The 26,482-nt window shown below is 47.3% G+C and overlaps 1 protein-coding gene across 1 annotated transcript in view; it reads right to left on the bottom strand.

Moving 5' to 3' along the window:
• LOC146833170 (uridylate-specific endoribonuclease C-like) overlaps positions 1-26,482 on the bottom strand; it is a 139,415-nt gene that overhangs the window by 82,391 nt on the left and 30,542 nt on the right. Inside the window, exon 2 of the mRNA XM_085600811.1 lies at positions 7,845-8,022. Coding sequence (XP_085456937.1) covers positions 7,845-8,022 — 178 coding nt within the window. The remainder of the gene's footprint in view (positions 1-7,844; positions 8,023-26,482) is intronic.

Below are 26,482 nucleotides of genomic sequence, written 5' to 3'. Positions count from 1 at the left end.
AATGAAGCAATACTATCAGAAAATGTGCCACATTATGCAGCATACTTCGCATTTTCTTGGGTCATAATTTAGTCAACCCTGCGGCACAATTTGGCCCTCTCCTGAAATAATACCAGTGGCCCTACCTATGATGCAGTAGGAGCACATGCGTTTTGCAAACACACGCATTAGCTGGACACATTCTGTACAAAAATAGGTAGAGAAGTAATATGGTAGTTATCTGCCACTGTGTAAACTATAAAACACACTAATACACTCATTGGAAGATGTAATCAATGATGTCAATGAACATGTCATGAGTGATGTAATATGTGAGGTTATAAGCAGCGCATTTTTCAGGGTGCAAGTTATAGTTAGCTCTGATAACTATAAGTCGTGAATTTCTGTTTTTTTTAGTTTCAAAACATTAAGGTTGTCACTGACATATTCATCTAACTATAATGTCGCTTTAACCTTTGAGTTTTTTTAGTGAAAAAAAAATATATATATATAAATATATATATATATATACACCTACACACATACACACATAATCAAAGAATTTCTCTGCATTGAAGTGACAAAACGTGCACGAGCTTAAGGAGAAGAGTTGTGATCTATGTGTGGTATCTGATCTGCCATTTGGAAATCCAGGTTCATCTTTTTTGGATAAATTAGGACCACGCCTCTAAATTATTGACGAGAATTCTGTTCATGGTTTTGAGTACACATTCATCACAGATATCAGCCTTTAACTTTAACAACAGAAATCACGAATTTGTAAATTGTGTACTGGACTTGCACTCTTCTTCTGAGTGTGTCTTTGTTCCACAGCTAGGTTTACCGCTATAAGTACCTCTACATAGTGTGTATCTCCCTTTTGTCAGTGGTTCTTCATGTATTGCCATAAGGCCCAAGCCTTCTGTGGCATCTCAAAATGATACTTTATAGGAATGCCTACAGGTCCTTGAGTTTTCACCAATGTTTGGACACATTATGACATCACTGGTTTTGGGAACATCTGAGAGAAATCTAGGAATTCACCACTGAGCTGTCCTGCCAGGGGATTTCATAAACGCAAAACATTCTTGACCATCAATTTGGAACTTGTCCTTTTCTTCTTTATGTTTTAATTACAGCTTTTGTTTAACTTTTCCTTATGTGAACTGAAGGCCAGTCAAGATTGTCCCTGTTTACATGTATGTATGTTTACATGTATGAAGGGCCCAGGAATTATCATTACTGATGTCCCACATTTTCTAGAAAGATTGAGTTAATATTGTGTCATGACAAAGCAAATTATGTAGAATAGTATACAAGTAAATTCATTTATGTAGCACTTTCTATAGCAATATTATCTAGTTGTCATGACGTCATACCATAATCTAATTATTGATAGGAACCAGGACCATAAAAAAATGTCACTGGGCTTGTGATGCAGACATGTGCATGAGGCGGGTCTGTGAGTGAGTGTGCACCATAAATACTGAAACTAGAATATGGATGGGACACAATATCAAGGACAAATATCAACCAAAAATATCGACACGTCTCCATTTTTTATACCTAACCCCACAATATGTACCTACGCTTTACATATATCTTCAAGGTACATAGTTATGGAGTTAGGAATAGAAAATCCATACTTCCCTATATGCACTTACGTTTTGATATTCTGTCCCTTGATATTCTATCCTCGATATTCTTGTACCACGATATTCTTGCGGTCGATATTTAGTAGTACAATCCTTTGAGTGCATATTGGGAAAGGTTTTGAATGGGGTGTCACAGACATTAAAAAGCAGTCTCTGGTCACATGTGGTCATGAAGGCTTGCATTCATTAATTTTGAGTGCAGTTACTCTGTAGGTGAGTGGATTGCGTCCTGTCACTATATAGTGAGCAGACCGTGTATTTGTCAGGGAGCAAAGATAGGAACGGGGGATTCTAGAGGTGATACCAAGATGACAGGGCAAGGCAGGGGTGATGTGAACACCCAATCCACCCCCCCCCCCCCTGCTTTTGCAGCTACAGCAGGGGTTGGGTTCTTTATGGGCCTCTTTTGTCTGTAACTCAGCAGTAAAATGCTCATAATTACCACTATAAATGAATAGAGCATCAATAGAAGACAAACAGGAGCAAGGAGGTATAGATGGGTAAATAGAAAAGGGAAAGAAGGAAGGAATATTGAATGGAAGGAATATTGTATGGACGCATGTGTGAGTGGGTGGATGAATGAGTGAGTAGATGGATGAGTGGGTGAAATGATGAGGGAATTGATAGCTGGATGGACAGCTGAAAGGATGGCAGAGTAAAGGAATGAATGGCTGGATGGATTGATTGATGAGTGAACTGACAGGTGGATGAACAGATGAACGGATGGAAGAGTAAAGGCATAGATGGATGACTGAATGAATGGTTGGCTGTATGGACAAGTGAAAGAATGGCAGAGTATAGGAATGGATGGATAGGTGGAAGGTCAGGTGAAAGGATGGGAGATGGATGGATGGATGAATTGATAGATGTTTAAGTGGATCGAAATGCGAAAGGATGGCAGAGTAAAGGGATGGGTGGATAGGTGGATGGACAGGTGAAAGGATGGTAGATTAAAGGGATGGATCAGTGAATGAACAGGTGACTGGATTGTAGAGTAAAGGGATGGATGGGCGAAAGGATGAATGAATAGATGACAAAGTGGATGGATGAGTGAATGGATGGCAGAGTGGATGGATGATGGATGGATGGCAGGCAGGGAGGATGGATAGATGGCAGGGTGGATAGATACATCAATGGGTGGCAGTGTGGACAAATGTATGGGTGGAATGAAAAAGGACTGAATGATGGATGAAAGGATAAATGAATAGCAGAATGTAAAAGTGAAATAAGAAATATTAGTGGGTGGATGGAAGGGTGAGAGGATCAAAAAGTTAAAAGAGTGTAGGAACAGTCTTCTCCCTCCCTTACTTGAGGTGATGAATAAGGCAATTGCTCAAGGCACTTTTCCATCAATATGGAAGAAGGCCATTGTGAAGCCGCTCCTTAAGAAGCCTTCACTCGATCCCGGCCTCCTGAAAAATTTCAGACCTATTTCTCTGCTCCCTGCACCTGCAAAAATTTTAGAAGCTCACCTGAATTGCCATCTATCCTCTTTTCTTGAAGCCTCGGAGTATCTTGACACTACCCAGCATGGTTTTCGAAAACACCACAGCACAGAATCTGCTCTCACCTCTGTAGTCGATAACATCCGACGCAAGGTGGATGCTGGACAAACTACTGTTCTTGTGCTATTGGACCTCACAGCCGCATTTGACACTCTGTCTCCTGCCATTTTAACATCTCGGCTTAGGGAGGCAGGTGTCACTGGTTCGGCACTGAGTCTCCTTAATTCCTTTCTCCTTGATAGGGAACAGAGAGTGATGCTCGGCAACCACCTCTCCCCTGCAAAGTCTCTGCAATGTGGGGTGCCACAGGGGTCGGCATTAAGTCCCACCCTGTTTAATATCTACGTGGCCCCCCTTGCTAGACTAGTAAGATCGCAGGGGATGGAGGTGGTATCATACGCCGATGACACCCAGATTATGGTCTCGCTGACTCAATCCTCTGTCATAACATCTGCCTTTAGCTTCAGGTCCTGCATGCAACATGTTGCAGACTGGATGGTTGCCAACTCCTTGAAGCTAAATGGCGATAAGACTGAGGTCTTGATCTTCGGAAAGGACCAAGAGATTTGGTCGAGTGAGTGGTGGCCTCCCTCTCTTGGCATCTGCCCGACCCCATCTCAATCTGCCAGAAATCTGGGTGTAACGTTCGACACCTCACTCTCGATGTCCCTACAGGTGAATCGGACTGTTTCGACCTGCTGGGGCGTGATCAGGAAGCTCAATAGAATCCGCAGCTATTTGTCACCTCAAGCTCGTAAGCAGATTGCAGTCGCCCTTGTTGGTTCCAGGTTGGATTATTGCAACTCTCTTTACATGGAAGCCAACAAGGGCCTTATACATCGACTGCAAATCGTGCAGAACGCTGCTGCACGTTTTGTCCTGGATCTTTCCAGGGCTTCTTCTGCTACTGCTGCGAGGAGAGACCTTCACTGGTTGCCTATTCAGCACAGAATTTATTTTAAAATTCTGTGTCTGACATATAGAGCACTGGAGGATGAATCTAAAGGCGCTATCAGCTCTTTGCTTACTCGTTACCGCCCCTCAAGGCCTCTGCGCTCTTCAGGGTTGTTTCAACTTGTTGTTCCTCGCTTTAAGCTCACCAGATGGGGAGCCAGGGCCTTTTCTGTTGTGGCTCCACAACTTTGGAACATCTTGCCGATAGAGTTGAAGACCCTGCCCTCTTTAGCGCTGTTTAAAAAGGCCCTAAAAACTTGGTGCTTTTCCAGAGCTTACACAGGTTGAGCTGCAGGAGTTTTGTTACGAGCTGGATTTGGAATTAGGCGCCTTGACGCCCATTGGGCTATGTTCGCGCATGACAAGATCCCTTTTATTATTATTAATGAATAGATGCTTGAATGGAAGAGGCAATGGAGCTCTTTTAAGTATGGTTGGCTCACTTGCTTCACTTCTTTGGTACCATCAGAGTTTTAGTTCAAAGTGGGGGTATTTTCATTTTCTGGCTACTCCCTTGTGGCAAGGTAAAAGCTAAAAGTATAACTGAGTTCACAGGTTAGCATTGGACAAAAGATGGCTGTAAGCAGAGACAGACAAGAACACAGTTGATGAAACTAAGGTATGTACTGGTATGTGCCAAGAGGTCCCATAGAAGCTTAGGATAGCCTTTAGGATAAACATCAGCAGATTTCTCATTAACAACAGTCACACAGCGAAGTCACAGTTTGGGCCTGCTGTAGAGAGACTGATGTACCGAGTGCAAAAAGGACCGAGACTGAAAAAAGAACTGAGACAGGTAAGATCCCAGCGGATCTGGACGCAACAACAGAAGTTTCTTTCCCTTACCTAATCGGAATGGAGACCAAGTCAGAGTTTATCCTCTTAATGGATGTGGACTGCAACAGACAGTAGACCCTGTTTATAATGAATCGGAAATCCAGAGTGGAAACAATAGCCAGAATAGAAGATACACAAAGATCAAGAGCAGGAAACTGGACAATACCAAGGAACAGGAGACAGAAACTGAAGACAGACACTGCCCTAGCACTAACTCAGAGAACAATAGAGATAGCAAGCAGACAGGGCGAAAACCAAGACAAGGCATATGAACAGGGCTATGGAAATCAAGGACTGGAATACTGAGTTAAAGAGCAGGCTGCACCCAACAGGCACTGAAGCAAGTAATGCCCTGTTGGCACAAGAATAAAAATAGGGATTTCGAGCAAGGGCGGAAAAGTAAATCAGAACAAAGAAACAAATGGAAGTGCTGCCAACGCAACGAAAATGTGGCTAGATGCCCAACTGGAAAAACACAGAACTTCAGGAAAAACAGGATTGAAAGGCAGAAAGAAGGATAGACTGTAAAGCAAGGAAAACACACAAAATGTTATGCGGCACACAGCAGCCAAGGGAAGGGAGGGCACAGCTAAATGCAGTAATAGGAAACGGGGACTCTTCTCAGTAATTCAAAGGTTTCTCAGTGCAGGCAATGGGAGGAGAAAGCAGGAGCTTTCACTAACTGCAATTGAAGCACAAATTCTGAAAGCAGAAGCCATTTCTAGATCCCTCCTCCAGCTCACAACCCCAGAAGGTGATTGGAACCCAGAACAGGTGTGAGATACCTGCAGCACAGTGCAGGACAGGAGCAGGGAACAGATCTTGTTTCAGAACATGATAGGAATTCTTCAGAAGGAGCACATCAGCATGATGCTGGGAATGGTAAGACAGAGTTCAAAGTGTAATAAGATTCAACAAAAGGTTCCTCTCCAGCCCTCATACTCAAGTAATCCATACAAGTACCACAATGCATTAAGAGTTGATAAGTAGACCCTGGAATGGAATCTAGAGTGGATCTGATTTCCAAGAAGATATGTAAAGTCTGTGATTGAACACTGAAGAGCAGTACATGTTCAAATTCAGACCCCCTGAACTCACCGTTCTTCCCTACAATCTACAACTGCCACACCACTTTCCTATTTCATTAGCTTCATTTTCTCTTATATTTCATTCTGAACTCCATACGCTAACTCCAAAGCCACATCTTTAGACCCACTGCTTGTCAACCTTTGGTTCTCAAATCTGCCCTCGCCACTTACTATATCTCATCACCATCTTTAATCTGTTTTAGTTCATTTCTGACCATTTGCTCTGCTTTCCCATCTGTCTACTGGAATGCCTCACCCACTTTCTTTTCTGTATTTGTTTGATATTACTTCTCTTTTCCCTCCTGTTTAGTCTGGTTTCTAGCCTGCTCCCTCCATGCCATCAATGCTCACCTTACATCTTCCAGCCATCCTAAGCGGATGTATGACGTAACAACGCGAGTCATTACAACGCGTGCAGTTACATCGCAGTCGTTACAACGACTGCGATGTTACTACGCTATGCCATTACAACGCAAGTCTTTACATCGACTTGCGCTAGATGGCGTGCTAACATTAGAAAAGCGTAATTTACTATTCCAACTCCAGTCCACTTAACAGTAGGGAAGGTGTTGGGATAGTAAACTACACTATTTGTAATGTTAGCACGCCATCTAGCGCAAGTCGATGTAAAGACTTGCGTTGTAATGGCATCGCGTGGTTACATCGCGTTCGTTGTAACGACCGCGATGTAACAGCATCGCGGTGTACTGAATGCGATGTAAACGATGTTTCCCATCCTAAGCTATCCTCCCTGCCAATTCTTCTTGATCCATCTGCGGACTCTGACACAGTGGACTACTCACTCCATGTTATTATTGCTTGATTTGTGCAGTCTGATCCTGTTCTCTCGTGGTTTACTTATTGCCTTTAAAATGCAGATGAAACCCGCTTCCTCACCCCGCAGGAAGAGATGAAAAACCCTCCTCCTCTGGCAACATCTGCTCATGTATAACTCTTTGGACAATGCTTCTTTGCTTTACAACTAACATTGTTCTACATAGATTCTGATACATGCATTAGCACTTGACCCTCTAACTCAGCCACCAGCGCTAATCTTTCCTCACCCTGGGCTAATGTTCTCTCATTGTTTCTTGTCTCGCCACATATTTTCTCGAGACCTCTCCAGTCACTACTTCATTCTTTTAATCCTCTCCTTTCAGGCGTCCTCCCTACTACCTTTAATATATTCCTGACTTTATTGAATCACCTTGCCTTTGTTTTCATATGCAATTCCGCTTTACCTGACTCTTGTTAAGATGTATTATGGCTGGGTGCTTCCCAATTAATCTGACATGATCAAGTCATTCATGACTACCCGATCACCTCACTCCACTTCCATCAGTTTTCCAAACCTGTGACTACCACACACCATTTTTGTATCTTCTAGTCCCATTCAGTTTGTCTATGTAACAAAGGAATTGATCACCTGTGCTTATCACCTTGAAAATCTGCTTCTTATGTCCCACCAATATGTTGCAATATATATATATACTGGTGTAAGCCCAGAATAAATGAATACAATAAAATAAAATGAAATTAGTCATCATTTCACATTGCCAAGCACCGACCAACAAAGCTGAAGGCCCAGTGGAGAAGGGCTGTGAGATAGCCAAGAGGTAAAGTATGTCCCAGAACTCACCAAAATGATGCTCTTTGTGCTCAGGACACATACCAGGTAGACTGAAATCTTGCACGTAACCTCTATCTTTGCTTGTTTTTATTAGTTCCCTTTCTTATTATATAGCTTTTTAATTGTTTTGATTTTTTGGCAGTGCATGTTCACTATTTGACTAAAATCACAGAAAAATGACTTGATGGTAACTCACCTTTGATTGGCAAAATCCTGGCCTTTGCCAGTGTCGGAGCTGGGCACCTTATGCTGGAGGTTCAGCACTATGTCCCCAGCGTCAGCCCTGTTGACGTCGGCTGAGTAGAGCTCCTCTGAGAGGCTCCTGATCTCGGAGTCGGTCACGGCAAACACCGACACAACCAGTTCATCCGAACCTGCAAAAGAAAGAGGGGTAACCAACAAGCATTACGCGTTTGATACACCTTCATGGCTTTGAAGTAAGAATTATTATTATCGGTGCAGTGTGGGAAGTCAGCAAACATCAGGGATATTTACAAAACAACGTCGGAGCGCGGTGTTTCTCTAAAATTGCTAACGCCGAGCTCCATAATTCTTTAAGCGCAAGGATGCACCATATTTACAAACATACGGCTCAACCCAGCGTTTCACCTAGCACTAAAAAAACTGCCTAGTGCCAGCACAAGCAGTCTTGTGCCATGATATAAGGGTGCCTGCACTGCGGGGGTGATTGTTTATGTGCAGGAAGGGACACCTTGCTGCACATAAAGAATCTTTACAGGCGATTTGCTGTTCCTGTATGGAAAGAGAAAATTATGAGGGGCAATAAAACATTTCTCTCTACTGCCTGTTTAAGTCCAGGTATTTCCTGATCTTATTTTTGGCGCTGCCCCATACCTTGTAAATATGGGGCAGTGTCAAAAAGCAATTGTGTTGCAGTGGAACACCCACTGCAACACCCATTGCCCGCCCCTTTGCCACAGCAGACTGCTGCGGTAAGAGGCACATTAACAAGGTGGCGTTTAGCCACTTTCAGTGGCTTGATGCCACCCTGTAAATATTGGGTTGAGAGCAACGCCACCGGTGCATCAGAAAAAGTGACGCTCTGGTGGAGTTAGGGGCTTGTAATTATGCCCCGTCTTCCCTTCCTAATGGATCGTTGCTAGCACCAGAAGACTGTAGGATATGTTACTTCTACCTAGAAAACCCTACCTACTTTAGTGTAACAATATAATCTAGAGTTCCAGGTATCTGATCGATTTCGCTCAGAGTTGACCTGCCATGTCCATCCAGCAAACCCAAACCAGTAAATGGGTGGAGTGGTCCTGTTGATTCCTCAATTAGGGTAATCCTGAAGTAACTCCTTTCACTGGATTTCATTATTTTTTTTAAAATTCATGCCCATATTACGATGTCACATGACACCTTTGCAGAATCAGGCCCGACCGACCTCTGGTCGGCGGTCCCAACCACAGCATTAAAATGCAACTGCACATGGTGCGGCCGCATACTCCCATTTGTCTCTGGCAGCTTGTGCTGCGTCCGTGGCTCAAGCTCCCATAGACAAATGTGAGGATCTGTTCAAGCCTGCACCGCCTGGCAGGTACCTCAAGGTGCCTGCCACATGGTGCAGGGATGAACAGGGGGCACCATAGGTGCTCTCTCGACCACCAATTGGAGGGCGCAGGGTGAAGGGCGCCCTGCCAGGGGCCCCCAATGTGGCTTTCCGAGAGGCTTTCCATGCTGGAAAGCCCAACATGGAAAGCCTGTGGGAAACTGACATCGTAATCCCTTTGGCAGAAATGCCGTCCATAGGGATTAAGGGCAGGCCTCTGACTTACCAATGGGCTCCTTGAGCTCTTCAGAATCCAGCCAGAATGACCGGCCGGTTTCACTTTTGACCGCCTGCTTTGTAATACCGCTGTCGAAATTGAAACCTGCGATGGGACCCGGAAAGCCTCTTACCTGCAGTCGGAGGCTTTCTGGGTCCCATCGTAGTGAGGCCCTCAGGGTGGTACATGTGGGGAGGGTAGGGGCTTGATACAAAAGCATGCACTTAAAAAGTCATGATTTGAATCTAAATGTTATTATATTTTATCTATTGGTCAGGGTGGCATGTATCAATAGCATGGACCTAGCTTCAGAAAGAAGATGAGCACCTTACATGCCTAACATAGATTACATTGTACATACAAATTTGGTGTAGGTGAGCAATTTTGAGTTATTAAGGGATCAAAAAAGAGTTGTGCATGTGAGGAGTGAACTTTAGATTTTGCACGCTTTTAAATAGATAGCCCTTAATAAAATGTTACGATATGACCATTTGAATAGCACACATTTTGTCCTGCTATAGCTTTATGGTGATGGTGGCAGTCGATGGACTTTCCTCATGGTTCTGGTTTCATCTCTGTAAACTAGTGTCTCATTTAGCTTGTGATTATATGTTTCAGGATTTTTTTTTTCTGGTCTTATTTTGATTGCCAGGTGGCTCTCTCTTATTCCGTTGCTTTGAGTGTATGATTTTGGTATTTAAGGGTGAAGGCTGGAGGGCCGTGCAAATTACCCTTGCATCTTTTCAGTTGCTGGTTTGCCTGTTGCCTAGTTGGTCACCATGATATGTCTTGAGCTCTTTCTCTAAACTATGGGCAGGAAGGAGAGAATGTGGTCTGAACTTGGCATTTTTCAACAGTTTTGAAGCATAAACCGAGAAGTCTTGCAGTTCCATATTTCCCTCTTGCAGACTTGGAGTTCCAATGTGGCAAGTGATTGCCTTATAATGCTGCAGCCGAAGACAAGCAAGTTTGTCTTCCTGGTATGCTGGGAATTTCCCCAGGACTACAATATTTGTGATACAGCAGGACTTGGAGGGGATTCTGTCTTGTAGTAACAGGCAATAAAGTGTGATCAGTTTTGCAGAAATGCACTCATGCATGTGTTGTCCCTATCTGTGACATGAGTGATGGCTTTAGGAGGGTCAAACAGGACCCCAGTTAAAAAATGAGTATTGAATGCCCTCTGTCAAAGTAGGACAGGAATAATGTCTGAACGGTAGCAATTATTATTCTGTGTCATCGGGTTTTTACACCTCGAAGGAGGCTGTTTGTGCGTTCCTCAGAAGGTGCACCCAAATGACGTGCATTTGTTCCGAATGAAGAATTTTCTGGGGTTTAAAATTATATTAGGGCAAAATATCGGGTTGTAAATATCAGAAGACAGAAGTATCTGAAATAAATATTGTGATGCAGAAATATCGTTGTCAAGAATATCTTTTTTCAGGTAAGTAATGTTGTTAACCCGTTCCATGCTTGCGTCAGCCAACGGCCGTCGCGAGCACTACCTCGCTGGTGCTGTGCACGTCCGTTGGCCGACGCGGCCCCGCCCACTCATTAGAATTCGCATCGCGGTTAAGCGGTTAAGAATACGTTGTTGTTAAGATTTTTTTTCAAAATATAGTTGTAAAGAATATTGCTTTATTTTAATTTGTTTTTGTTCATATACAAATTTTATGTGTTACTATTGATTGTATAATTGTTATTAATGTTTTAAAATATAGTTTGTAATTTTAGGTGATTAAGATATTTTTATTTAATTGCAATTAGTAATTTATAGTGTTGTCGCAGGTTTTTAGGTTTGTAGGAGATAGGTTAAGTGAATTTTAATTACTAATAATTTTAAGTATGTGATTGATATTAATTATGTAATACTGATTTAATATACTTATATTTTAGGTGTGGGTTGCTCCGTTTGTAGGGGTATAGAGTGGAAAGTTAATTAGGTAATAATTAACAATTCATTTGTAATTTATTATTAATTATTTTATTGATTACTAATTATGTAAATTGTGTAATAACCATATATTTTAGTTACATTTTAGATGTCGCTGCTGGGTTTGTAGGGGTATCGGGTGGGAAGTTAATCAAGTGATAATTAACAGTTATTTTTTATTTTTTTATTCATTATTGAATTGATTAGGGAATGGGATTACAAGACACTTCTCCCACCTTGATAATAAATATGGAGGAAACATACACACTTATACCAGTTACAACAGGCCTCACATCTTCTTGCAATTACGTTACCCAAGAGGTTTAACAACACATCCTCCCCAAAATCACAATCAAACAATTATCACTCAACCATTAACAAGTATCACACAATCCGAGCATAAAAACTCAAAGTCCAGGTGATAAGTATCTACTCAGTAGGTGGTGAAAGAGCAGAACCTTTATTGAGTGATCAGTACACCAGAGATCGGCATTGGGAAATGCAGTTAAACTCACTTGAACGACACCACCCGTAAAACATTCTAGGGCAGAATCTATATGATAATGGAAAAGGGAAAGAAGGGAAAGGATGGATAGAGGGAGGAGGTCAATAACAATAATGAAATAGCAAATTATGTAACACATCTCCTTCCTTTAGAAAGGAAAACAACACAGTTTACATTTATGAAGAGCTTTTTTATGGACAGAATACTAGTTCTGAGTAGATTCTTCAATTGCTCAGCCATGGAACCAAACTTTCCTGGGGTAACTGCAGGTTCATTTGAACTTGATAGATCAGAATTGGAGGATTGTGTGCTTGAGGTCTGGGCTTGTGAAGAACCCTCCCTAACCAGAGATTGACCAGTCACATGTTTGGTTGCAAGCTATCCCTGGTCACAATGAAAATGATCACCATCAAGGAGGTACAGAGTCATTGGAACATTTTAACCCTCTGCTCAAAGTTTAACCCCTGACGTTCTGTGTGAGGATACCTGTCTTGTTGATTTTGACCACTTTGATTGGTTCGAAAAACGTACATCTCTCTTTTTCAACGTGCCTGGAAATGCAAATTCTGACTAGGTCACTAACTCTGACCTTAGTGACAGCGGCATTGTGTCTGTCATCATTATATGCCTTAGACTTAGGTGGTATACTACCTCTCACTGCAGATTGCTTGAGTAAATGTCTGATTTGTCAATTACTTTAGCTGGGACATTGGATCTGAGCCACCAAGGACAAATGGAAGAGGTGGGTTCTCAGCCCTTCAACAACAGCAAAAAAGTGAAACGCCTGTGACTAAATTGGGAGTAATCCTATAGGCTCAAGCTCTTTTTCCGATGGATAGAACCAGAGGAATATTCCTAACTTGTGTCAAGTGAATGCTGTCTTTCAAATACATTTTGAAATATTTAATTTTGCCATTGCACTGGGGATTGTATAATGTTGTCCTCACATGTTTGATGTTGTTAGTTTTAAGAAACACAGTCATTTCTGCAGATGTGAACTTCACACTGTTGTATTTCTACGGTTACTGTACACCATTTTTTGTAGCAAGACTACAGCACAACTACAACACAACTAAAGATGTCCATGAGAAAATCTATGACTACAGCAGTGGAAACTGTCAGTAAATATCGCCTCAGTCCATTTTGAGCAGTAATCAACAAGGACTAATGCATATTGCATGTTTGCATGGAGACTCTTGAATGGCCCTGCAATGTCTAACTCTACATTCTGCCAAGCAGAACTGGGCCAATGAACATTGCACAAAAGTTGTGTGATAGTTTGCAGGTTTTATCGGAGGCAGAGCACATTTTACACAGTCAAACACTTCCTTATCTGCAGCATCCATTCGAGGCCATAACAAATAATTTCTCAAAAGATTTTTAAGAGATGACATACACCATGTGTCCCTAGTGGCACTCATTTATGAGAAGCTTCATCCACAATTTCCTGATGCATGACACAGACATCAGTGACAGAAGCAACGACACACAATTCATAATCAATTAGATACGTACTGTGGAAGTTTGTAAAAGTTCACCTAAATAAACAGTTAGCAGTTAGGATAGAGTGGTAACTGCTTCTTATTAAATTTATACTCCTGATGTTTGGGCATTGTCGTGTCACACATGCAATGGTAGTAAACATCTCCTGGTGATAGTATTCAAATAAGGGGCATGTGGTCTGTCTGTAAGGAAAATCAACTTCCCTATATACAATGTATGAAATGATCTGCAGCCCGCACACATGCTAGCAACTCTCATTCATTGACGAAATATATTCTCTCTGTTACACTTGGGGCATGATTATGAGTTTGGCGGTGCAGGCGGCATGCCACTACCCCACACCGTCACACTCGACCACTGATTATGATTATGATTATAAGTTTTCTTGTTGTCTGGCGGGCGGTCCCTTGGTGTTCCCACTGAGGTGCTTTTGAAAAAGGCACCGCAACGGGAAAGCTTATGCAAGTTCCTGCTTGGCATGGACTGTTAAGTCCATGCCATGTAGGAACTGGGCTTGCATGCAGACAGTCGGGCATACCAACATGTACCAACATGCATGGGGCAAGGTGGGCCCTGTAGGGCACCCTTTGTTTCCTAACCACCAGCAGTTTAATGGAGTAACAACCTCCATGAGACCGCTGGCGGTCAGAAAACTTGTAATATGCAGGTGGTGCCGCAGTGGCACCGCCAACATATAGTATGCCCCTGACCGCTGCGCCATCGCCAGGGAGGTGGTTGAGGCGGTCTAATGGTGGTACAAATGCCAAAGTTGTAATATGGCGGTCGGACCGCTGGTGAGGCGGTGGCTGGACCATGGCACCACCTTGAGTTTGGCAGTCCATGGGCTGCCAAACTCATAATCACCCCCTTGGAGCCTGATTACATGTTTTAGTGGTCCAGGAGCAGGCGGCACTCCACCACTCCGTTTCAGGACTGCCAAAATTCACTGCTGCACGCCTGCCAGATTACAAGTAATTTTGTGGTCTGGTGGGTGGTCGGCATGGCGGTCCTGTGGTAATTCTGTTTAAAGGCTCATTGTGAGCCTTATACAGCACTGCTGCGGGACCGCCAGTGCACATTACTGCACGGGAAAAAATACACCATGTTGTGCATTCCTTCGTGTGCAGGAACTGCGGTGAAAATCTACAGGGAGGCACAACATATGCCCCCCATATGCTTGCACCGTGCACAGGGGCAAGAGGGGGCCATTTCTTTTCTTACTGCCAGCAGTTACATGGAGGAAGATCCTCCATGGGACTGCTGGCGGTGAGGAAAGTCGTAATTTGCTTGGCGGTGCCTCAGGGCACCTCTATGCATTTTGGAGCCCTCAGACCAATGCGGGACCACCATGGAATGCAGTACCCTGGCTGCTGCGGCGGTGCAATGGCAGTTTCACTGCCAAAGTCCTAATAATGTGGTTGGATAGCCGATGTAGCAGTGGCTGGGCCATCACTGACACGTCCCCGTGAGTCTGGTGGGCCTCAGACCGCCAGAATCGTAATCAAGGCCTTAGTGTCTTGGACATATAGGACAGCATTCATTGACTTTTGCCCGATCTTTAAGAATGAACAGCCCTTAACCCATAGGCTCTGGCATCAATTGAAATGATACAAAGTTTCTCATTAGTAAATGGTTGTAATGTAGGTGCACTTGGCCCTTTTTGAAGGGTCATCCCCAAAATGTTTGCCTTCCTCCAGTATTTTTTCTGACCTGTTGTTGGCGGTTCTGTGACTCTGGGCACTTTATCACTGCTGATCAGTGCTAAAGTGCATGTGCTATTGCTGGTAAACATGGTAAGATTGGTCTACACCTGTTTGGCATATTTAATTTACCTGTAAGTCCCTTGTACAGTGGTATCCCAGATACCCAGGACCTGTAAATTAAATGCTACTGGTGGGCTTGCAGTACTGCTTGCACCACCCACCGAAGTAGCCTTTCAAACCTGTCTCAGGCCTCTGCCACTGCAGGGCCTGTGTGCGCAGTTTACTGCCACAGTGACGTGGCATGTAAAGTGGTTGCCACATCCAAACACCCCTTTTACTACATATAAGTCACACCTAAAGTAGGCCCTGGCTAGCCATATGGGCACAGTGCTGTGTATGTAAAAGGTAGAACATGTGCCTTAACTGTGTGGCATGTCCTAGTAGTGACAACCAGCCTATTTGGTTTCTCACTGCTGTGAGGCTGCCCTCTCATAAGTTTGGATTGGGGATTCCTGATATGTGCTTCAGTGGTCATTTCTGATCTGAGAGGGGTAGCATGACCATGTTTGGTATGTTTGGAATAGTAGTGATAAATCCTGCTTATTGCTAAAAGCAGATATATTATTACTATTTTAGAAGTGCCACTTTTAGAAGTGGGCATTTCTGAGTGCCTCTGTGTTTTTGTGCCCTGCCTGGATGTGATATGACTGTCTGGCTCTGACTGACAGGGGAGAGGGTATGTGCATTCACTCTGGCCAGTCACAAGGGGGGTTGAGGTGTGTCCTGCCTTTCCTGGGTGACTCAGCGCTAGGCTGAATAGACCGTGGCTGAATTTAGAGTAGCGGGAGGAGGTTTCCCTGGCACCTGAATATGCCTGGTCTGCATTTGGAGTGGTGGGAGGAGTAGCACCTGCACCTGAATAAGGCTGTGCCTGCCTTCACAATGCTGGCTCCACCCCCCTGTGGTGTGTCTGGGGGCCTGGGCTAAAAATGTGAATAGGGGAGTTGTGCACTTTAATAGTGTTTGAATTGCCCCCAATAACAAAGACATTGCACTGTAAGTGCAGGAGCTGGGACCCCATGATAAAAAAGAAGATACTCTGTGGATTGCCAGAGGGCTGCTTCGTGTCAGGAGGAACCGCTGTCTGGGAATACCTGCTGCCTTCTGGGTGGCTGAAAGGACTGCCACTCTGCTAGGGGACCCTGCGTGCTGGCCTGCCTGTGCCCTGTTCTCTGCCTCAGTGACCTCCGAGGGCTTTGTGGCTTGCCCTCTGTGATGCTGACACAGCGCGTGGTGTGTTTCCCACCCTGGTTGCAGAGCACGTATGGAGTGCTTTACAGGGTAGAGGCCACTTTCTTTGCACGTAAACTAACTTGGGCCCTTTTTCTTCCCAGACGGGAGGAGTGTATTTGTTGCTCTATTCCCTGAGAAGGGTGTGTGTGGCGCTGTGGGTTCTCAGGGCCAAGGGCATCGCTGATTGGGAACACGGCCGCTTGTCAGCTGAGCAAGCACCGTGGGTGCATGAGGTGTTGCCTGGAAACTGGCCCAGAGACTGCTGAGGCCTGAGTAGCGGCTTTTCCTAGATCCCGCCCAGCGCCGGACGGAGTGTGGGAGGGGAGCAGATTCCCAGCGGGACGAAGGAGAGCCAAAAAAGGGCAGAGTCAACAGAGACTTCGCTCCATATGCAGAGTCCAGCATTCCCGGGGCCCAAATCCGACCGCAGGAGCTGCACTTGGTGGCGTTTTGCCCAGATTACGAAGGTGAGGCTGACTACGTGCACATTCCCAAAATGGAAAGTATAGTTCCCAGGCAACATTTAAGACTAACAGTTCAAATTGATAAAGCACAGAAATGAAAAAAACAAGCAAATAATGCAATTCACAATTTTAATAAAAAAAGACATAAAATCGCATGTAATAAAATAACAATGTATACTAAAATTGAGCTTTCCAATGATACAAATCAACAATAAATGTTACAAATAATGGCAAAAAATGGAAATTCTTCACGACGCGCGTTTCGGCACAGGGTGCCTTCGTAAGGAGTAGCCACAACAGATCTAGAGAATTAATTAAAACAGTAATTATTATACATACAATTCTGTGCTGTGACTTTAATTAACAATGCTGAGTTTGTCTGCAAACCGGTTCTTTTCTTTAAGGAACTATATGTGACTGGTAATTTCATTCAAGCGATACATCAAAAAAGAGAAAATAGAAAAAGGAGAGAAGAAAAGGAGAGAAAGAAGAAGTGAAGGAAGAAAAAGAAGAAAGAAGAGAGGAAAGAAGTGTGTATGGATGAAAAAGGAATAATGAAAAAGGAATAATGGTGTGTGTGATAAAAGAATACCAAAAGAGTTTGAAGTGTTTAAGTATTCTACATGGTTGTAAATGTGTAAGACACCTGTGACAAGAAAGAATTAAAAGATGCTATTATTAATAATATGATGCTTACTTATATATGTTTAGCGGGAGATAGATCATTGATATGTATGAGCTAGGGGAAAACCTTGGCGAAAAAATCTTTCTGTAACAAAAAACACATACCAGGATTAGAAGTGTTTGATATTGCAAAGGTGTTCATGTGGAATAGATGATAAGGGAAATTAATATTTACTTGTCTATTTGAAGGTTCCTTGTACGTGCACATTCCCTACAGCCATGCCCATGACCCCGGACGGGCTGCCCCACCAGTATTTGGGCCCGTGTGTGTGGACCTCTGGGGAGCATTGTTTGGCTAGATTGCACTCCAGGCAGCCGGGGCCTTGTTGTGCTTGATGCGGCTGGCCCGGGCCTGCTACACCCCTTGCTGCATTTGGGGTGGATTTGGAGGCTTTGTGCCTTGGAGAGCATCTCTGCTTCTGTGGACAGGACACAAAGGGGGGTTTGCGGGGCAGCCGAGCACAACGAGGTCTGCCCCCCGGGCAGATTGGGAGGGGGAGGGGTTGGCCGGCGTGCAGCCATTTTGAGGTTTTTGGGCTACTTTGGTACTAGCCCAATTGTAGCCCAAGTTTGGAGCGCTGTGTAGAGCAGGTTTTTGTCAGGCCTAGTTGGTAGTTAGTGTCAGAGGTGTTTTGTTATTCTTTGGTGGTTACGATAGTTTTATGATGGCTGGAGAGGACTATCGTGTGCTGGAGGCGATGAGGCTGCTTAGTGAGGCAGGAAGGATGGATCTTTTGATCCCAGCAGCTTCGGCGGCCCCGGGCCCGTTGAGGCGCGCGTCGGCCGGGGTGGCAGCTGCCATCGCGGTTTCTCGCCCCCGGAAAGCTGTCAGGGAGAAGGTGAGTGCGAGGGGCCCCGGAGGTTGTTGCAGTGTCTGGCGGGGGCGCAGGAGGCTCTGGGGGAGCAGCGCTGGGCGTCGGTGTGGCTCGGCGGGGGAGCGAGTCTTGCGTCTCCCCACCGGGATTGATTTCATGTGCACGGCCTGTTGGGAGGCTGCAGGGCAGCGTGCCGATTGAGCACGCTGCCCAGGGGCAGGTGAAAATGCGGAGGGAGAAGGGGAAGGCCCCGTCTGCAGGGGTGGTTTCGAGTGTTAAAGCTCAGCGGGGGATCGTGTCGCGCGGCTCCCCCCACCGGTCTCAGGCTGATAGGGGATGCTCCTATGTGAGGAGAGCGGCCCGAGGGTGGCAGCAGTGGAAGGTTTGCACGCAGGGGCAGCGGGGGGGTGTGACACAGATGGTGGAGGGGGGCCAGCTAGAGTTGTATGTTGGGGGCAGTCAGGCCTCATTGTCTTCTGGGAGAGGGGGTAGGGGGTCTGGGCTGGGGGTGCAGGGCCAACACATGGGAGGGGTGGTTTCAGTGGTGCAGGTAGGCGTTGGTGGGGGTCACTGGGTTGGCAGGGCAAGGGGAGGGAGGGGCAGAAAGGGGGGTTTCACCTTTGTTGATCGATTCTGAGGGACGCGAGCGCGCCTGGGATGGACTGGACACTTTCTTGTCATGGGCGGAAGGGGTTTCGGGGGCAAAGGGGATGTTGGGCCGGACGGGGGCAGCTTCGGGGTGGGGCCTGAGGTTTTGGGGGGGTAGAGGATTTTTTGGCGCAGCTTGCTAGTGGGGGGGTGCGGAGGGGGTTGGGACAGGATCACGGGGATGAGGAGGCTGGGCCGAGTGGTTTGGGTGGGCAGGTGGCAGGGGGTTTGGAGTGGAGTGACGGAGAGGGGGATGGGGGAGGCTGAGGAGGTGGTGGATCTGAGTGCGGTGGGGTGGGTATGGGTAGCTAGCACGTTAGGGGCTGCAAGTAAGAGGGGTTGGGTTGGGAGAGAGAAGTGTGGTAGGCCCAGCACACCAGAACATACTTTTTTGTTTCAGGCGGTGGAGCAACACGCAGAGCATTGTGGGGTGCCAGACTTGGTAGGGCTGGGAGCGGCCCATTGGCACCAAGGAGAGGGGAGGGTGGAGCCTTGGGCGGCGTAACCAGTACCGGCGGGGGATCCCGTCGCGGCTGGCATAAGTAGGACCAGGACGGGCTCACCGGCCCCAACACCCACGGGGCCTCAACGGTCCGAGGGACAACGCCAAAGATGGAGCGCCGACGAGGAAGAGCTTTGTGTTTCTGCACCCCCTGGGCGGATCACTGGTGGTGCTAGGCAGGAGGAGTTGGATTATGAGGAGGATAGTATGGAGGAAGGAGAAGTGCGAGCTGTTGAAGGTGGGGGTGCGGGGGGCCGAGTAATGTTGTGCATAGTATTTTACAGGTGTTACGACGCCAGGCGCAGCCCACGGGTCGGACGTCGCGTTGGGAGCAGAGGTCAGCCCATTTGCCAGGAGGAACGGTGGAGCCGCGGGCGGAGTCCTTGGCGCCAGGTAAACGGTCAGTGCGCTTGCGTCCTGTGATGGTGTCGGTGGGTGTGGGTGGACCTGACAGGGAGGAGGGGGCAGGGGGTAGGTTGAGCAAGGGTGCTTATGTGGTGGATGTTGGGGTAGGAACGGAGGACCCAGGTAAGGGGTCAGTGGAGGGCACAGGTAAGACATCGATAGGCATGGGCGGCATGACGGACAAGAAGGTGACGTTTGAGATTCAGACGGGGGAGGTGGAGACTAAATTGGAGAGCAAGGAGGTGAAAGTTAAACAGTTGCCATATATGGGTGTCACAAAGCCCTTGGGCGCTCATTTGATGTTGTCTACCAAGGAACGTAAATGGAAAGGGGAATATGTGGAAATGCTTAAACTCCTCCACAGAGAAGTGCGGGCAAAGGAGGGGTCTAAGGAGGAAGAATTTGAGTTGGCAAAACGGCCGAAGGTGCCTTTGACGATTAAAAATTGGACGGCAGCGTTTCTTATTTACGCCATTGTGTATTACGAGAAATACCCTGAAAGGTCTGTGGCAATGTTAAAATACATGGATGTGATTAGGAAGGTTCAGATTACTGGGAGCGGGTATGCCTGGGCGCAATACGATGAGGAGTTCCGGGCACGCATGGCGTGGGACCCGGAGGCTAAATGGGGGGAGCTCGATACAGATTTGTGGCAACACACTATGGGTTTAGCTGGGTCTGGGAAAACCATTTTTACGGCCAGCGGGCTCACGCTCGTCTGTCGGCCCTTTCGAGGAGGCCCCTCCCGAGGGGGGTGGGGGGAGCAGGTAGAGTACAGCCAGGGGCGAAAGATGCTTGGCATGGACTGTTAAGTCCATGCCATGTAGGAACTGGGCTTGCATGCAGACAGTCGGGCATACCAACATGTACCAACATGCATGGGGCAAGGTGGGCCCTGTAGGGCACCCTTTGTTTCCTAACCACCAGCAGTTTAATGGAGTAACAACCTCCATGAGACCGCTGGCGGTCAGAAAACTTGTAATATGCAGGTGGTGCCGCAGTGGCACCGCCAACATATAGTATGCCCCTGACCGCTGCGCCATCGCCAGGGAGGTGGTTGAGGCGGTCTAATGGTGGTACAAATGCCAAAGTTGTAATATGGCGGTCGGACCGCTGGTGAGGCGGTGGCTGGACCATGGCACCACCTTGAGTTTGGCAGTCCATGGGCTGCCAAACTCATAATCACCCCCTTGGAGCCTGATTACATGTTTTAGTGGTCCAGGAGCAGGCGGCACTCCACCACTCCGTTTCAGGACTGCCAAAATTCACTGCTGCACGCCTGCCAGATTACAAGTAATTTTGTGGTCTGGTGGGTGGTCGGCATGGCGGTCCTGTGGTAATTCTGTTTAAAGGCTCATTGTGAGCCTTATACAGCACTGCTGCGGGACCGCCAGTGCACATTACTGCACGGGAAAAAATACACCATGTTGTGCATTCCTTCGTGTGCAGGAACTGCGGTGAAAATCTACAGGGAGGCACAACATATGCCCCCCATATGCTTGCACCGTGCACAGGGGCAAGAGGGGGCCATTTCTTTTCTTACTGCCAGCAGTTACATGGAGGAAGATCCTCCATGGGACTGCTGGCGGTGAGGAAAGTCGTAATTTGCTTGGCGGTGCCTCAGGGCACCTCTATGCATTTTGGAGCCCTCAGACCAATGCGGGACCACCATGGAATGCAGTACCCTGGCTGCTGCGGCGGTGCAATGGCAGTTTCACTGCCAAAGTCCTAATAATGTGGTTGGATAGCCGATGTAGCAGTGGCTGGGCCATCACTGACACGTCCCCGTGAGTCTGGTGGGCCTCAGACCGCCAGAATCGTAATCAAGGCCTTAGTGTCTTGGACATATAGGACAGCATTCATTGACTTTTGCCCGATCTTTAAGAATGAACAGCCCTTAACCCATAGGCTCTGGCATCAATTGAAATGATACAAAGTTTCTCATTAGTAAATGGTTGTAATGTAGGTGCACTTGGCCCTTTTTGAAGGGTCATCCCCAAAATGTTTGCCTTCCTCCAGTATTTTTTCTGACCTGTTGGCGGTTCTGTGACTCTGGGCACTTTATCACTGCTGATCAGTGCTAAAGTGCATGTGCTATTGCTGGTAAACATGGTAAGATTGGTCTACACCTGTTTGGCATATTTAATTTACCTGTAAGTCCCTTGTACAGTGGTATCCCAGATACCCAGGACCTGTAAATTAAATGCTACTGGTGGGCTTGCAGTACTGCTTGCACCACCCACCGAAGTAGCCTTTCAAACCTGTCTCAGGCCTCTGCCACTGCAGGGCCTGTGTGCGCAGTTTACTGCCACAGTGACGTGGCATGTAAAGTGGTTGCCACATCCAAACACCCCTTTTACTACATATAAGTCACACCTAAAGTAGGCCCTGGCTAGCCATATGGGCACAGTGCTGTGTATGTAAAAGGTAGAACATGTGCCTTAACTGTGTGGCATGTCCTAGTAGTGACAACCAGCCTATTTGGTTTCTCACTGCTGTGAGGCTGCCCTCTCATAAGTTTGGATTGGGGATTCCTGATATGTGCTTCAGTGGTCATTTCTGATCTGAGAGGGGTAGCATGACCATGTTTGGTATGTTTGGAATAGTAGTGATAAATCCTGCTTATTGCTAAAAGCAGATTTATTATTACTATTTTAGAAGTGCCACTTTTAGAAGTGGGCATTTCTGAGTGCCTCTGTGTTTTTGTGCCCTGCCTGGATGTGATATGACTGTCTGGCTCTGACTGACAGGGGAGAGGGTATGTGCATTCACTCTGGCCAGTCACAAGGGGGGTTGAGGTGTGTCCTGCCTTTCCTGGGTGACTCAGCGCTAGGCTGAATAGACCGTGGCTGAATTTAGAGTAGCGGGAGGAGGTTTCCCTGGCACCTGAATATGCCTGGTCTGCATTTGGAGTGGTGGGAGGAGTAGCACCTGCACCTGAATAAGGCTGTGCCTGCCTTCACAATGCTGGCTCCACCCCCCTGTGGTGTGTCTGGGGGCCTGGGCTAAAAATGTGAATAGGGGAGTTGTGCACTTTAATAGTGTTTGAATTGCCCCCAATAACAAAGACATTGCACTGTAAGTGCAGGAGCTGGGACCCCATGATAAAAAAGAAGATACTCTGTGGATTGCCAGAGGGCTGCTTCGTGTCAGGAGGAACCGCTGTCTGGGAATACCTGCTGCCTTCTGGGTGGCTGAAAGGACTGCCACTCTGCTAGGGGACCCTGCGTGCTGGCCTGCCTGTGCCCTGTTCTCTGCCTCAGTGACCTCCGAGGGCTTTGTGGCTTGCCCTCTGTGATGCTGACACAGCGCGTGGTGTGTTTCCCACCCTGGTTGCAGAGCACGTATGGAGTGCTTTACAGGGTAGAGGCCACTTTCTTTGCACGTAAACTAACTTGGGCCCTTTTTCTTCCCAGACGGGAGGAGTGTATTTGTTGCTCTATTCCCTGAGAAGGGTGTGTGTGGCGCTGTGGGTTCTCAGGGCCAAGGGCATCGCTGATTGGGAACACGGCCGCTTGTCAGCTGAGCAAGCACCGTGGGTGCATGAGGTGTTGCCTGGAAACTGGCCCAGAGACTGCTGAGGCCTGAGTAGCGGCTTTTCCTAGATCCCGCCCAGCGCCGGACGGAGCGTGGGAGGGGAGCAGATTCCCAGCGGGACGAAGGAGAGCCAAAAAAGGGCAGAGTCAACAGAGACTTCGCTCCATATGCAGAGTCCAGCATTCCCGGGGCCCAAATCCGACCGCAGGAGCTGCACTTGGTGGCGTTTTGCCCAGATTGCGAAGGTGAGGCTGACTACGTGCACATTCCCAAAATGGAAAGTATAGTTCCCAGGCAACATTTAAGACTAACAGTTCAAATTGATAAAGCACAGAAATGAAAAAAACAAGCAAATAATGCAATTCACAATTTTAATAAAAAAAGACATATAAAATCGCATGTAATAAAATAACAATGTATACTAAAATTGAGCTTTCCAATGATACAAATCAACAATAAATGTTACAAATAATGGCAAAAAATGGAAATTCTTCACGACGCGCGTTTCGGCACAGGGTGCCTTCGTAAGGAGTAGCCACAACAGATCTAGAGAATTAATTAAAACAGTAATTATTATACATACAATTCTGTGCTGTGACTTTAATTAACAATGCTGAGTTTGTCTGCAAACCGGTTCTTTTCTTTAAGGAACTATATGTGACTGGTAATTTCATTCAAGCGATACATCAAAAAAGAGAAAATAGAAAAAGGAGAGAAGAAAAGGAGAGAAAGAAGAAGTGAAGGAAGAAAAAGAAGAAAGAAGAGAGGAAAGAAGTGTGTATGGATGAAAAAGGAATAATGAAAAAGGAATAATGGTGTGTGTGATAAAAGAATACCAAAAGAGTTTGAAGTGTTTAAGTATTCTACATGGTTGTAAATGTGTAAGACACCTGTGACAAGAAAGAATTAAAAGATGCTATTATTAATAATATGATGCTTACTTATATATGTTTAGCGGGAGATAGATCATTGATATGTATGAGCTAGGGGAAAACCTTGGCGAAAAAATCTTTCTGTAACAAAAAACACATACCAGGATTAGAAGTGTTTGATATTGCAAAGGTGTTCATGTGGAATAGATGATAAGGGAAATTAATATTTACTTGTCTATTTGAAGGTTCCTTGTACGTGCACATTCCCTACAGCCATGCCCATGACCCCGGACGGGCTGCCCCACCAGTATTTGGGCCCGTGTGTGTGGACCTCTGGGGAGCATTGTTTGGCTAGATTGCACTCCAGGCAGCCGGGGCCTTGTTGTGCTTGATGCGGCTGGCCCGGGCCTGCTACACCCCTTGCTGCATTTGGGGTGGATTTGGAGGCTTTGTGCCTTGGAGAGCATCTCTGCTTCTGTGGACAGGACACAAAGGGGGGTTTGCGGGGCAGCCGAGCACAACGAGGTCTGCCCCCCGGGCAGATTGGGAGGGGGAGGGGTTGGCCGGCGTGCAGCCATTTTGAGGTTTTTGGGCTACTTTGGTACTAGCCCAATTGTAGCCCAAGTTTGTCAGTTTAGCCCAAAGGGTATTTAGTTATTTTTCGCGCTCTCCCAGCCACCATTTTAGGTTTGGTGACCTGGTGGCTGGGAGCGCTGTGTAGAGCAGGTTTTTGTCAGGCCTAGTTGGTAGTTAGTGTCAGAGGTGTTTTGTTATTCTTTGGTGGTTACGATAGTTTTATGATGGCTGGAGAGGACTATCGTGTGCTGGAGGCGATGAGGCTGCTTAGTGAGGCAGGAAGGATGGATCTTTTGATCCCAGCAGCTTCGGCGGCCCCGGGCCCGTTGAGGCGCGCGTCGGCCGGGGTGGCAGCTGCCATCGCGGTTTCTCGCCCCCGGAAAGCTGTCAGGGAGAAGGTGAGTGCGAGGGGCCCCGGAGGTTGTTGCAGTGTCTGGCGGGGGCGCAGGAGGCTCTGGGGGAGCAGCGCTGGGCGTCGGTGTGGCTCGGCGGGGGAGCGAGTCTTGCGTCTCCCCACCGGGATTGATTTCATGTGCACGGCCTGTTGGGAGGCTGCAGGGCAGCGTGCCGATTGAGCACGCTGCCCAGGGGCAGGTGAAAATGCGGAGGGAGAAGGGGAAGGCCCCGTCTGCAGGGGTGGTTTCGAGTGTTAAAGCTCAGCGGGGGATCGTGTCGCGCGGCTCCCCCCACCGGTCTCAGGCTGATAGGGGATGCTCCTATGTGAGGAGAGCGGCCCGAGGGTGGCAGCAGTGGAAGGTTTGCACGCAGGGGCAGCGGGGGGGTGTGACACAGATGGTGGAGGGGGGCCAGCTAGAGTTGTATGTTGGGGGCAGTCAGGCCTCATTGTCTTCTGGGAGAGGGGGTAGGGGGTCTGGGCTGGGGGTGCAGGGCCAACACATGGGAGGGGTGGTTTCAGTGGTGCAGGTAGGCGTTGGTGGGGGTCACTGGGTTGGCAGGGCAAGGGGAGGGAGGGGCAGAAAGGGGGGTTTCACCTTTGTTGATCGATTCTGAGGGGCGCGAGCGCGCCTGGGATGGACTGGACACTTTCTTGTCATGGGCGGAAGGGGTTTCGGGGGCAAAGGGGATGTTGGGCCGGACGGGGGCAGCTTCGGGGTGGGGCCTGAGGTTTTGGGGGGGTAGAGGATTTTTTGGCGCAGCTTGCTAGTGGGGGGGTGCGGAGGGGGTTGGGACAGGATCACGGGGATGAGGAGGCTGGGCCGAGTGGTTTGGGTGGGCAGGTGGCAGGGGGTTTGGAGTGGAGTGACGGAGAGGGGGATGGGGGAGGCTGAGGAGGTGGTGGATCTGAGTGCGGTGGGGTGGGTATGGGTAGCTAGCACGTTAGGGGCTGCAAGTAAGAGGGGTTGGGTTGGGAGAGAGAAGTGTGGTAGGCCCAGCACACCAGAACATACTTTTTTGTTTCAGGCGGTGGAGCAACACGCAGAGCATTGTGGGGTGCCAGACTTGGTAGGGCTGGGAGCGGCCCATTGGCACCAAGGAGAGGGGAGGGTGGAGCCTTGGGCGGCGTAACCAGTACCGGCGGGGGATCCCGTCGCGGCTGGCATAAGTAGGACCAGGACGGGCTCACCGGCCCCAACACCCACGGG

The sequence above is a fragment of the Triturus cristatus genome, chromosome 4_2 (assembly GCF_964204655.1).
Source record: "Triturus cristatus chromosome 4_2, aTriCri1.1, whole genome shotgun sequence".
Taxonomy (NCBI): Eukaryota; Metazoa; Chordata; class Amphibia; order Caudata; family Salamandridae; genus Triturus; species Triturus cristatus.
The sequence above is the reverse complement of the archived record's forward strand: the minus strand, read 5'-3'. Positions and strand labels throughout refer to the sequence as shown.